The sequence below is a fragment of the Vulpes vulpes genome, chromosome 2 (genome assembly GCF_048418805.1).
Source record: "Vulpes vulpes isolate BD-2025 chromosome 2, VulVul3, whole genome shotgun sequence".
Lineage (NCBI taxonomy): Eukaryota > Metazoa > Chordata > Mammalia > Carnivora > Canidae > Vulpes > Vulpes vulpes.
In genome coordinates, this window is record NC_132781.1 from 50,776,090 (window position 1) to 50,789,781 (window position 13,692).

Here is a 13,692-nt window from a genome sequence, read left to right on the forward strand (position 1 = left end):
TGACACCCACGTGGTGTTGTCTGACATGGGGGTCACGATGCTCATGCCATGCCTGGAGGTCGAGGTGGGGATGCAGACGCCCCTGCCTGGGTGTCAAGTGGCCCAGGGTGGCTTCAACGTGACTCCAACCCCGTCCCTGTTGTTTTGGTGAAGCTGCTCACAGGCTCACAGCCTGTTCTTTGGCCTCATCCCTGGCCCTGACCCGACCACCCACACGCCCCCTACCCCTTGGCAGTTGGTCGGAAGCCACCCCTCTTCACTCTGGCCAGTGACTCCTACAGACACTCTGCCCTCCCCTGCCCTTCTACCAGCCAGAGACGTGAAGCCTGCTGTAGGCCAGTGAGCAGCTCTCCAAACCTTGCCAACCAGGGAAGGCCTCGGATTATTATCTCGCAGAGCCAGAGAATGAGGAGGGGCCCCAAGTGTTCCTTAGAGACAGGCAGGCTGGGCCTTCTCCACACAGGGCCTTGGGGTCTTCTCCTGGGAAGTGTGTCCCTATAAGGGGAAGGGAGGCCCATCACACAGGATGCTTGCTATCAGGGCGTGGGGCTGTGTCACTCTAGCTGGCGCCACAAGCCTCGGAAGGAAGTGGCCCCCCGTGGAAGAGAAATAAAGGCAGGGGTTAAGAGGGGGAGGCCACGGCCTCAGAGAGCCAGGAGCTCCCGCAGCTGCACACACCAGAGCCATGCAGCGGGGCAGACTTGCTGCAGGACCTGCCGTCCTGGTCGTCACTGCCCTCCTGTGCACTGTGGCCTCGACTGAGGACACCTGTCCAGGTGAGTCAGACACCAGGTGAGCAGGCTCAACCTTGATCAGGTCTGGAAGCTGGCAGCCTGCACGTGCAAGCCAGGCCTGTGCTCAGCCCTCCGTGAAAACTCTTCATTACTCCTTGGGATGGCGCATTTTAAGTGTCTATTCCCAGAAGAGGATGGTGGGCAAGTCCAACCCCGAGGTGATGGGCCCAGACCCTGGCCCGCGCTGTCAGCAGGGGACCCTGCGGAGGAATCCTTCTCCTCCGGGGCTCAGGGTCCATGTGCAGGGGGGTGATACGTGCAAGGCAGGCAATCACAGGGTCCTGGGGACCTCACACCCAATGCCGAAGGACCGTCAGGCTCTGGGGCAGGGGTGCCCCGCTGTGCCTCTGAGGGGGGAGGCAGAGCAGCCTCCTGCCTGCCTTTCCCTGACCTGGGCTCAGGAGCTGTTTCCCCTGCCCTGCGCCCCCCGGAGGTCCTGGACCAGGAGGGACAGAACAGGTGTGTTTCCAAGAGTCCAAGTGCCACAGCTGGTGCCAGACTCACCTGGGTCGGCGGGACGGGGAGTGGGATTTACCCGGAGTAGCCAAGAAAGGCCTGGAACCCTCAAGATGGGAAACACCAGGATCCTTCACTGGAAGATCACGGGACAGTAAATTTATTCCCCTAAACACATTGTGTTTCCTAATTTGTCTAAAATTGACAACTCTTCTTTATGAATGAGAAAAAATGAAGCAAAGTTTAAAATGAAGCCTACCGTGTTCTGAGCAGTGAGAGGAGGACAGAACAGCACTCCAGGTTGTGGCGACTCCCTGCCCCCGACCCCCGCAGGACCCTGTGCTGTCAGGCATCCCCGAGACACCCCCAGGCCTCTGACCCAGATGTTTTGGCTTCGGGATCCACACGATCAAATGCCACCAAGTAAATCAACCTCTGCTCCCAAATCCGAGGACCCTTGCTCTGTGTCCTGGGAGCAAACACATCCCTCTCCAGGGGACCCACAAGGACCCCTGGCGGCTCAGGAATTCTCTGAGCACCTGCCCAAGGGCTGGGGGTGAAATTTCAACATTGACCCCAAATCCCCGAGTTTCCTAGAAATATTTAGGGTTATTAGTAATTGAAAGTCCCCAGTGTTCATGCAGCTCTTTCTAAATGCCACGGATCCTGCTCAGATGGAAACATTTGCAGCATCTAAGGAATCCTCCCCCACAGCCCTCTTCCCATCCTCCTGGAGCCCAGAGGACAGACGCCCAGGGGGGCGGAGGGATGTGCCCGAGGACACACAGCACTGAGGAGCTGGGCTCCCCTTGGGCAGGGAGGACTCCAAGGCCATCTCCTCCCGCCTGACCAGCACCCATGGACGGGCAGTCGGGGGACAGAGCACATCTACAGCAGAGGCGGGGGAACCCAGGTCCAGGCTGACCGTCCAGTGGTGTGCAGCGGTCAGCCCAGGCTCGGGGTCCCCTCGCAGGGCAGCCTGTCCGCAGGATCTGCTGGGGCCTCGGGCCCAGGTGGGGCGCACCCACCGACACTTGGTGTCTCTCTGCAGAGGCGAAGATGCTAGATCTGGAGGGTTCTGGCAAGCTCACCATCCTCCGAGGCTGCCCGGGGCTGCCAGGGGCCGTGGGGTCCAAGGGAGACGCAGGCGTCGATGGAGCGAGAGGTAGGCACCCCAGGCTCGGGGTGGGGTGACCCAGAGCCTGCTCTTCTCCAGGTAGAGCCCGGGGTGGCCATGCCCCCTGCACTTGCAGGTGGGGGCATGGGTCTTGCCCTGCACACAGTGGGGTCGGAGCCACGGGGCTCTGCTGTGGGTGGAGTCGGATCCTCAGGGGAGGGGCTCACAATGGCCCGACCTCCATGGCATCTGGGGAGGCAGTGCCCACCGGCTCACCCTGCACGGAACCCACTGCAGGAGAGGCCGGCTGTGTCCCGTGGGGACCGGTGGGACAGGATCTCCTGGGATGTGCCCCGTGTTCCAGGCGCTGACTAGACCATAGGGCTCCGTGGGGGTAGCTGGGCTGGGGCCCTGCACACAGGTCAGCGGAGCCAGGGGTCAGTGGTGGCCCTGAGGCCGGGGCTGCAGGTGACTATCTGGTCTCCACTTGGGCTTGGGCTTCTCCCAGGGGCTGCTCCGTGTACCCTAGGGCAGCTCTGTCCACCCTGGGGCAGCTCCGTCCACCCTGGAACCACTCTGTCCACCCAGGGGCAGCTGGGTCTACCCCAGGGGCAGCTGTGTCCACCCCAGGGCAGCTCCATCCACCCCTGGGCAGCTCCGTTTACCCCGGGGCAGCTGGGTCCACCCAAGGGGCAGCTCCATCCACCCCGGGGCAGCTGGGTCCACCCCAGGGGCAGCTCCATCCACCCTGGGGCAGCTCCGTCCACCCTGGGGCAACTCTGTCCATCCAGTGGCAGCTGGGACCATCCCAGGGCAGCCCCATCCACCCCAGGGCAGCTCTGTCCACCCCGGGGGCAGCGTTCTGAGGATAAGTAGTTCTGGGTGGACCTTACTACTTGGGGCAAAGAGCTCACATGGAATCGTTGGGCTGCACCTTTGTCCACGATGCCCATGTCCTTGGAGTTTGCAGGAGCACCTGGTCCCGCTGGAGTCCCTGGGAAGGCCGGACCACCGGGACCCAAAGGTAACAACATGATAAAGAGTGAGGACCCCTGTGCGGGACCCTGGTCTATTCATAGAAGATGAGAGAGGAGCACAGACAGAGGACGGGGAGTTTGGGAGAGAGAGACAGGGAGGGACACAGTGGCAGAGTGACGGGGAGGGATAGGTCATAGGTCCATTTCCAAGGAGCCTGGAGATCGTGTATGACCTGAGTCCTGGGTTGGGGGTCCTGGGTCTCCAGTGACCTCTCCTTTGGAGGGGCAGGATCCCAGGCCTCGGGGTCCCCTGCCCTCCTTGGAGACTCTGACATTAGAAATCTTGGGGAGCCAACAGAGCAATGGGGACGTCCAGGCCCTGGGGCAGGCCTGCACTGACCATACCTTCTGTGTTGGGGGTCCTTCCTCCTGTATCTTCTCCAGGAAACCAAGGAGAGAGAGGCGTGCAGGGGCAGAAAGGTGAGCCTGGGCCAGGTCCAGGGACGCGTCCACAGGCTCTGGCCACGCGGGGCTCCCAAGGCCACAGTCAGCCTGGCAGCATCTCGGGGGGATGGGTTTCAGACCCAAGTTCCTGTCTCTTCAGGGAAATGGCAGGGAAGTGCCCAGGGTCTGGGCCAGGGCTCAGGGTGCCGTCCTGTCTGTGAGGGTCACAGCCCCGCATTCCCCCCACCCGGGACCCTAGTGACAGCCAGATGTCATTACTGCTGAGTGCAGACCTTCCCCCACTTTCCCTATTTATGCTCCCTCCTGTTTATGCTCCTATTTATGCTCACTTATGAAACGTTGTTTATCAAACAACATGTGAGAGACAAACTCCCAAACCCTGAGACCTAGTCGCGTGCTCTGAGCACCAAGAAAAAGCACAGGATTGGGGCACAGACCTGAAAGCCTGTTGCCCCCAGATGTCTCCCCGAGCAGAGGCTCTGAGTCTGAGGGACAGTGGGTGGAAGTGAAAAGTCCATTCCTACCCCACTGAAGACCCGGGGGCCCCAGGCACATGGCCCACCCGGTGGGCACCCAGCACCCAGAGAGACCGTCTGCTCCTGGGCCGGGAGGTCGGGCTGGACACTGCAGGGCCTTGCAGATCCGTCCCCGGGACCGACAGGCTCACAGCCCTCCCGCCCTGGGCAGACCCCCATTCTGCTTCCCCTGTATTCCTGGGGCTGCAGGGGCCAGGGCTTCTGTTTCCAGGCCCTGATGTGCATGTCCTCTCCTGCCCACAGGAGAGCCCGGGTCACCTCAGTCCTGCGACACAGGTGACCGACCGTGCCACTGCTCCCCCACTCTTGAGCTGACGCTGCTACCCCCACGGAAGGCTCCACCAGATGCCCCCCCCCCTTGCTCGGGTTCCAGAACCCAAGGACCCCACACTCCAGCCACAGGTCCCTCCCTGGGTGGCTCGGCAGTGGGCAGCAGCCCCCGGTGATGTTGTCCAGAAGCTACAACGTCCCCTGCAGGCCAAGGGCCCTGGACTGGGCTGGGTGGCCCTGGGGGGACAGGACTGCCAGGGAGACCTGGCTGGGCAGCCTGGGGCTTGCTCCCCATCCAGGCCCAGGTCCCTCTGCGCCCGGGGCCGATGTGCCCCATGCCCCCAGCCAGGGCTTCCTGCCTGACGGCAGCCCTGGGTGCATCCCCAGCACCTCGGACCTGCAGGGAGCTGCTGACCAGGGGGACCTTTCTGAGCGGCTGGCACACCATCTACCTGCCCGACTGCCGGCCCCTGACTGTGCTGTGTGACATGGACACGGACAGTGGGGGCTGGACCGTGAGTGCGGGGTCCCAGGGAACCACTCGGGGGGAGCTCAGGAGGGGGATCTGCCTGTGGGTCCCCCAGAGCCCATGTCTGCCAGAGGGAGGACACTGTCCTGTGGCCTTTGTCACACTATCCACCACCACCCTCAGGCTGACTGAGCCTCTGGTCTAGGGCAGGGAAGACCAGACAGCTCGTGGGGGGGAAAACCCTTATGGGGGGGAGTCCAGACTTTGGGGCGAGGCCCAAGGGAGCCCACACCCCCAGCTGTGTGGCTTTGGGCTTGTTGCCCACCCTCTCAGTTCCTCTGTGTCCCCCTCCTCCCTTGCGGGCTCTGTCCTCAGATCCTCTGCGGGACCTGAAATGAGGCCCCGTGGCCGTGTCTGCTGCTCCACCAGGATGCCCCCTGAGCTGGGAGGCCTCCCCTTGAGCCGTGACCTTAACAGGGCCCGGGGCCCTGACCCTCTCGCTGTCCACAGGTTTTCCAGCGAAGGACCGACGGCTCCGTGGACTTCTTCCGCGACTGGGCCTCCTACAAGCAGGGCTTCGGCAGTCAGCTGGGGGAGTTCTGGCTGGGGAATGAGAACATCCATGCCCTGACCGCCCAGGGTAGGGCCTGACACTCCACGTCCTGACCTCAGCCTGGGCCCTGGATTGAGGCCCTTGTCCCTCATCCTGCAGGGGCTGCACTCTGACAGCGGGAGGCACTGGTTCTGCACCAGCCTGCGCATGGGGGCTCTGCCTCTGTGCCCAACATCCGGGGGGAACACGTCAGGGCCCCGGGGAGGTTTCATGCATCCAGGGCACCACTGGAGTCTCAGGTCCTGGGACAGGAGGGCCCAGAGGCTTCTGGGGACCCTGCAGTGCCTGCTTGGGGAAGACAGACCGTCCCTCCTCCAGGTCCTCTGTCCCTGACCTGCGCGGGTCTGGGTGAGAGCATGTCCTGACACTCGGGCTCCTCTGCCCGCTGTGACCACTTGCCGCTGTCCTGAGGAGGCCACCAGGGGTCCATCTGTCCTCCCTGCATGATCCCCTTGGCCATCCTGCTGCTCCAGTGTGTGCCAGACTGTCCCCCGTGCAGGAACCCTAAGTGGCCCACAGCCCGGGGCTGTGATGTCACACCCTGCCAGGAAAATGTGCTTCATTGAGGTAGAACAGTGTCCTGTTCCCTCAGACAGAAACGAGGAGGGGATGAGGTGCCGTAGGAGGATGTGTGGGATGTGGGTCTTCATGGCCCCTCGTATAACCAAGGACTTTGTATCTGAACGTGTGGAGACCTCCCTGGGATGCCGAGTCCACGCAGTCCCTGCACACTTTCCTGCATTCCCACCTCCTGGGGCTGAGATGAGGGGTCCCAGATGTCGGCTGGGACCTGACAGCCCCTCTGCTCCAGGAACCAGTGAGCTCCGTGTGGACCTCATGGACTTCGAGGGCAACCGCCAGTTTGCCAAGTACACATCGTTCAAGGTGGCGAGTGAGGCTGAGAAGTACAAGCTGGTCCTGGGGGCCTTCGTGGAGGGCAGCGCAGGTGAGGGTCCACCCGGGGCTCGGGGCCCTGCTTCCCCTTCTACCTCTGCACCACATGGATGGGGTAGTGGTCGCCCGACATGGTCCTTTTTCCATCTGTGAGGTACCTGTCACCTGGTACCCACAAAAACATGTCATGTCCAGTAACAAGTCCAGTGGTGGGGTGGGGGGACTGTTTGTTCTGTACGACATCAGCGACACAACCAGGGAAAGGGCAGTAATGTGGTGGTTTCCTGTGGCACCCACGTTCCCACTATGTGATGCTTGGAGCTCCCTGGTGATGCACCAACTGTCCCAGGGCAGTGAGTGGCCTCCCTCCGAGGAAGGACGCTTGCCAGCTGGCAGGGACAGACGGAATGAGGGTACGTGCCAAGGCCACTGTACTAGAGAGCAAGCGTCCCCTGGCACCCCCTAGAGTTGTGCAGTGCATGACATGCACACCTGGATGGGGCCGACCTGCCCAGACCTCGCCCCCACTCTCCCCCGTGCAGGCGACTCCCTGTCATACCACAACACCCAGCCCTTCTCCACCAAAGACCAGGACAACGACTCAACTACGGAAAACTGTGCAGAGCGGTACAAGGGGGGCTGGTGGTACTCTAAGTGCCATCTGTCGAACCTCAATGGTCTCTACCTCGGGGGGCCCCACGACAGCTTTGCCAACGGCATCAACTGGAAGTCTGGGAGAGGCTACAACTACAGCTACAAGGTGTCGGAGATGAAGCTGCGGCCGGCCTAGCGTGGGGCGCTCCATGCACACCGTGGCCTCAGGGAGGCGGTGCGGGCGCTGTCAGGGGAGGGAGCATGGGGTCCCCACCCTGCTCCCTGCGGAGCCCTGTTTCTCTGTTCCATCTCCTGCACTACAGCCCTGCCTCCCATCCCCGGGGGTGAGAGCAGGGACCCACCACGTCCCGCCGGCCATGCGTTTTCTCAATAAAGACGTTTGCTTCCTTGTGGGGCGCTCGTGGGTGCCACCACTGCCTGCACAGCCCTGGCCACCGACCATGCTGCCTCTGTTCCTTTGGTTGCACCCCCTGGGACCTGACCTGGAGGGGCCCTACTGGCTGAGGGAGGAGTCCCTGGGGTCTTGGTCAGGAGTGGAGAGCAGGGTCTGTGGCTGGGCCCCCTGGGTCGGCATCCTCTGTGGCCACAGTCTGCTGTCCCACAGATGTTAAGCTGCAGACAGAGCTGAGGGGAGGAGACGGAGACCCTGTAACCATGACCCCAGGTCTTAAAATCTTTCCAGGTCAGCCCTTGCAGAAAGTGTCTGCTGACCTGGGCTCAGAAGTGACCCATCTTGTCCCAGACCCCAGCTCTGCCCACTGAGCCATACCACCCTGGCCTCCAGGTTCCCGCAGGGTTCACTCGGGACTGCCCCAGACACCCTGCAAAGGGTGACCCTAGGCCCATGGGTCCCTGACCATGATTGAGACTTCAGGGGGCCAGGCGGGACGTGTGGCTGCTCTGAGCTCCCTGTGGGGGCCTTTGCCCTGAGGGCCGGGCCAGGTCACCCCACACCTGGCCAGCAGGCGCGCGGGGCAGTGACAGGCGTCCTGGGAGCCAGCCAGGCCATCTGAGGGATAGCAGTGTCCTCAGCATGGGAGCCTCTGTCTGCTGAGCAGCCTGCCCACCCGTGTTCCCCTCGGCCACCCACATGCCCTGAGGGGACCCCATCCTCAGCCTGGGTAGCGGGTCCCCGCATTGGCTGGTGCTTGACCCTTATGCTGCCGTTTGGGTCCCCCTAACCCCAAGTGACCACGGGGGGCCTTGTCGTCTACTTTGCAGAGAATCTGGGAGGGCCCAGGGGGGAGCCCACCTTCTTGCCCCCAAGGGTCCCTTCGGGGGTCGGGGGGCTTCGCTGGGTGTGAACCATACAGAAGTTGGAGTATTTGGCGTGTGCGGCATGTGTGGCGTGTGTGGATCCCTCTGGCAAAGCCTACGTGGTTTTCTCTCCTTTCTTGGTGGGGGGTTGCTGCTGCCTCCCTGCCCCTGCTCTGAGAGGACCCAGTGCAGGACCCCATCCTCAGCCCTGAACCGGGGAGGGAGGGCCGCATCCTGCCTGAGCCCTGGGTACTGAGCAACGTGTCCCCGCACAGCCGAGCTCCCAGCCCTGGACCTTGACCTTGTCTTGATCTTGCAGCCCTGGAAACGGGTCGTCCTGGGAGTGCTCTTCCTTCAGGAAGCCAGGATTTCCAAGAAACAATGAAATCTTGAGAAAACACTTAACCTCTTGAGTGCTGGGTCCCTCATGCGGAAGGCAAAAATAAAGACCCTTGAGCCCAGACACTCATTCAGACTGACAAGGCAGGAATTCTTCCTACGTTTTGTTCTAGAAATCTGTTTAATGGAGAGACAGGCTAAGAAGCAAGAAAAAAATAATTTTTATGACTATTTAACGTGATGCTTTGCTCGACTTCATTTATAAACTCTCTCTTGCTTTCAGGACTTGGTAAGATTTTAGAAAGTCTGTATAAAAATTCAGTCCAAGCTATTTGGAAGCAGGAGGGGCTCATGCTAAGTGACCTCATGGAATAACCAATTTCCCCTTTTCCCTGCACCCCTGCTCCCAGCTGCCAGGAGCCGCCCTTCCTGGCCTGGCTGCCCAGCTAGGGTCCAGCCTCAGTTTCCCCTCTGCCATTCCAATCCAGGTGGAGGAGCCCCTGGTCCCTCGGTGGCGGCTCTACCTGTTTCCCTCGTGACCCCCCACCCCTCCGGCTGCTGGGCTGAGTCATGGCTGTTCTGCTGGGGGTGTCGGGGCTCCGCTGTGCATGACCCGGGGTTGAAGGGTGGCACCTTCTCTGCCTGCATGGCTGGCTGCCCGCACTTGCCGGGGGCGCTGTTGAGGGGCATAGCAGAACCCCACTGCCTGTGGTCTCTGCAGTCGGAGGGAGAACCTGCTCCTCCCTCGCTGTGTCCCATCCCCCTCCTAGAATAAAGTGGACGTCTGGTGGCTGCGAGGGGCCCCAAACCAGCATTGTGCTCTCACCCTAGCACCCCACCCCCAAATAAAACCCTCTTATTCTGGTCCCTCCTTTCTCTCACCCAGGTTCACGAATTTTTCCAAGGATCCGAAATGCCTTAGAGCGTTTACAAGAATAGGACTTGGAAGGGGTCATCTGGTGGGTTTTAGGCTCAGGCAGGTCTGGGTGGAGCTCGATACTGCTCAGCAGAAAGGGGGTGATGTCTTAGGCTGCATGAATGGGGGCATGATGTCTAGCATTGAGGAGGAGATGCCACAGTCTTGTCTACACAGCTCAGGCCACACCCGTGCCTTAGGTCCTGAGTGTTGCACTTCAAAGGAACTGGGGAGGGAGCATTGCCTGGGAATGGGGGCATGGAGGTCGCAGCCACACTGAGAAATTTCAGACAGCTGGGGAGAAGGGCAGTGGGTGACACACGCGGCTTCACACTAGGAAAACAGCTGCTGCCCTGGGCTCCTGGGGCTCAGAGGTGCCTCTCTGCCCCCCGGCCCCCCCGGGCCTCTGTCCTCTCCCAGTGGCCTCCAATCAAAGAGTGGGAGACCGGCCTGTCCTGGCTCACAGGGGCTGGCAGTGTTAGCACTGAGCACTCGCTCTGCTGGGAAAGCACAGCCCAAGACAAAGCAGGATGGTGGCCACCCTGAGGACAGGGCAGTGGCTGATTAAAACCACTGAACCATTGGCAGCACCTGGGAGACTCGGTAGGTGACACATCTGGGCTCAGGTCATGATCCAGGGTCCTAGGAGACTGCCCAGCCAAGAGTCTGCTTTGCTCTCTGCCCCTCTCCCTGCTCACGCTCTCTCTCTCATAAGTTAATAAAATCTTTAAAAAAATTAAATAAACAATAAAACTTCCTGGATCATTAGCAGCAAATAAATAAACCTGAACCCAGACCCCTTCCCAAAGCCAAGGGATAGAGAAGGCTTCAGGATTCCTGGGGCTGATCCCCACCTTCCCCTAGCTTCCCTGGGAGGGCTCTGCTCACCGAGTGGGGTGAAGGACAATGCCAGGCCGCACGCCCCTGGCCCTCACCCGATGGAAGGTCTGCGGGTGCAAAGCCATCTCTGGGGTACGAGAGCATGCCCCCGGCCCAGCCAGGGATGACACAGTTTCCAGCAGCATGGCAGCCTCGAGCAAACCGTCCTCGCGGGGTCAGGCTTCCCTCCCTCTGTCCTCACTGCACCCCAGCAGAGCATGTGCAGACCTTGCGTCGGGCTGGCCTGGCTCGGCCGCAGTCTCGGGGGGCAGAACCCGGGGGCCCTCGTTGGCCATGTGTGCACCCCCCCTTCGGTCAGCACACGGGCGGCCTCGCGCAGGGACCCCCACGGCTGCCTGTCCCCAATGACCCTGGACGGTGCGCGGTCTCAGCCACTCCGAGCGAGGGAAGCCTTTGTGAACCAAACCCTCCATCGTGGTCCTGCGTCTTTACTGTTCTTTAGCCGAATGGGCCTCATGGGAGGAAACAGCCTGGGGGGGAGCACGCAGCTATTGACGAGCAGGATAAAATGGGAAGAGCAGCCCAGGAATTCAAGCTGGAAAGTGCAGAACATTTCTAGACCCCAAAAGGTGAAAGATGGGATTTTTTTTAAAGCCCCCAACGGAAAAAACCCGTGGAATGGGCTGGGGACAGAGCGGCTCAGCCTTGACCATCACCTCTGTCCTCAAGCCTGTGAGCCCAGAGCAGGTATCCCCATGACGATAGAGGCAGCGTGAGGAGCGTGTCGGGGAGAGAACACGGAGAAGCCAGCCAGCAGGGTGGGAGGGGGGCCAGGTCCCTACTTGCCCCAGCACTGACTGGCCCCCAGGGGTGCCTGACCTGGACCTGGGACCGAAACAAGTCTGTCTTGTCTTCCAGCTCTGACATCGAAGGCTAAGGAGCTGGTGGTCACTTAACCTCGACAGAGGTGGCCTGGGTAGGGATGGACGGATGGATGGATGTGGGGAGGAGAGACAGGAATGCACCCTCATCCTAAAATGTGCCCTGGGTGTGGAGCCCACATGTGCCCCTTCCCGTTTCCCCAGCCACACGCGAGCTGCTCCGTTTCGTTGTTGTCCCGGTGACTGATCAGCCATATGGGGAGGGGGCGGTCAATTATCTGATTCCTGGAGCTGCACAGAAGGCTAGGAGCACCCCCCCCCTCCACCCACCCCGTTACATGGCAGCCGTCCCAGTCAGGAAGGCGGGAGAGGCAGGAGCCATCTGGAAATGTCCATCTGTCCCAAAGCAGCGAATACGGCCCTCCTAGAGTCCTGCGCCTTCCACCACCGGAGCAGCGTTCTCAATTGCAACCAGGGTTGAACAGTAAACCGTCAAATCTTGGGATCGGAAAATAAGGGGCAGCTGATCTGGTTCGTGTTTCCATACAGAGCAAGAATTGGTGGCTCCCCAGCCCCGGACAGACGGCCATGTGGTCTTGCCCCAAAGACCTGCAGGTGAGAGGCCGCTGCCGTGTTGGGCAGCCTGCCCGGTGCGGCCCGGAGCAGTAGAGCGCCTCCCCCCATGGAGCTGGCCCTGCTCCCTGCAGAGCTCAGCCCTGGGGGGCAAGTGGACTTTCAAAGCCCCCAGAAAGGGCCGGCCCTGGGCTGCTGGCCAGGACCTTGGGGTCAAGGGCAGAATGCACACACATCCAGAGTAGAAGGAACAAAATAACCCTAGCCAACAGCGAGTGACAGGCTCGCACGAGGCCCTGGCCTGCTCGCCTCCATGGGAGGCCCGAGTCTGAGAAGCTTAGGCATCGGGAGCGGCACGGGTGTGGCGCCTAATGTCCGCCGGTCCTGTAGCACCTGTCTCCGGGCTGCGTCCTCGCGATGGTTGAGACACATTTGTGCTCAGGCCGGCTGTCCCATCTGGCTCCACCATCCCCTCCCATATAAGCCTTACTGTGCCCACCATCTGGCTCCACCATCCCCTCCCATATAAGCCTTACTGTGCCCACCACAGGGTGAGGGGCTTCCAGTCGCTTGCCCTCCAATCATCAAATGGTGCACAATGGTTCCCAAACCTGAGAGTCCCTCAGAACCACCTGGGAGGGCCTTAAAAATACAGAGTCGGGGGCTCATCCCAGACCCGCGAGACCAAGATCTCAGCGGGCACGAGGGTCTGGGTTTGTGGACGGCCTCCTGCTGCCTCTGATGGCGAGCCACGTGGGGAAGCCCATGCGCCATGGCAGGTGGCCCACAGAGGACAGGCCCAGTGAGCGTCTGCCCGCCTGCCTCCGCCCACCAGCGAGTCCTCAGAGCAGGAGGTGAGAGCGAGCCCAGACACAAGTAGATGCAAGCGCTAAGAATGCTGAGCTGGGACCAGGTCTGCCCGACGGTGAGCACGCCTTGAACCGAGGCGCTGTGGTGATCTTGGCGTTTCCCATGTCGGGTCACTAGGGTCACTTGCATAAAGAAAAGTTTAAATGCTTTGAATCAGCAGGCTCACTAGGGGGCTTCTTTCTAGAGAAAACTTCACAGGTGCGGGCTGACCGTGGCATAGACACATCCCATGCTAAGTCACAGATATATGTAAGCCCCTGCCAATAGGAGGATGACTGTCCCCTCAGATGAATACAGGGTGGCCACTTAAACAGGGTGACCAAGGGGAATAGCTGCCGTCAGAAGGCACGGCTGCAGGCACACACTCCTGTTCCCACAAATGCATGAGAAAACAGGGACTGGACTTCATAGTGAACTCATTACTAGAGTGAGACAAAGTCCATAGATTCTCCGAGGCAATGGAGGTGACCACAGGTGGAACACCCACCAGAACCTGAGGTCGTGGGGACAGAGTAGGTCTTTCCAGGGCTGCCTGACAAAGGCTGGGGGGCTGAGCAGGGGTGGGGGGCTTCCCCAGTGCCCAGGAGAGAGCTCGGTCAAGAATATGTGGACTGAAGCCAGGGTGGAGGGCAGGTGAGAATGCGGAAAACAGCCAGGAGCCATGGGCACGTAGTAAGAACATCACCTGCACGTGTAAGTGGAGCATTTGAAGCAGGGGGAGCAGATGGTGCAGGAGCAGGCCTCGTGCACGCGTCACAGCACAGCTGGGGGCAAGGGGCAGAGAGGAAACCCTCATAAACAACCCGAGGA

The 13,692-nt window shown here is 61.0% G+C and overlaps 1 protein-coding gene across 4 annotated transcripts; it reads left to right on the forward strand.

The window, feature by feature from the left end:
* The first annotated feature begins 616 nt into the window (after positions 1 to 616).
* On the forward strand, positions 617 to 7,645 carry FCN2 (ficolin 2). 4 transcript variants are annotated; one of them, XM_025982089.2, is made up of 9 exons: positions 617 to 776; positions 2,302 to 2,415; positions 3,338 to 3,391; positions 3,789 to 3,824; positions 4,589 to 4,621; positions 5,003 to 5,130; positions 5,595 to 5,724; positions 6,509 to 6,643; positions 7,134 to 7,645. In XM_025982089.2, exons 1-9 carry the CDS (start codon positions 686 to 688, stop codon positions 7,379 to 7,381), a joined length of 969 nt encoding a protein of 322 aa, XP_025837874.2. In that variant the 5' UTR covers positions 617 to 685; the 3' UTR covers positions 7,382 to 7,645. The 4 variants fall into 4 exon arrangements, with proteins under 4 accessions (XP_025837874.2, XP_072604344.1, XP_072604345.1 ...); XM_072748244.1 differs by having other exon boundaries at positions 636 to 776; positions 3,331 to 3,391; XM_072748243.1 differs by lacking the exon at positions 4,589 to 4,621.
* The last annotated feature ends 6,047 nt before the right edge of the window (positions 7,646 to 13,692 follow it).

Excerpts from the sequence above, each read along its gene's own strand:
- FCN2 (XM_025982089.2), top strand. The coding sequence starts at position 686 with ATGCAGCGGGGCAGACTTGCTGCAGGACCTGCCGTCCTGGTCGTCACT. Across the intron at positions 4,622-5,002 it reads ACCTCAGTCCTGCGACACAG|CACCTCGGACCTGCAGGGAG; the intron begins GTGACCGACCGT and ends GTGCATCCCCAG. Across the intron at positions 6,644-7,133 it reads CTTCGTGGAGGGCAGCGCAG|GCGACTCCCTGTCATACCAC; the intron begins GTGAGGGTCCAC and ends TCCCCCGTGCAG.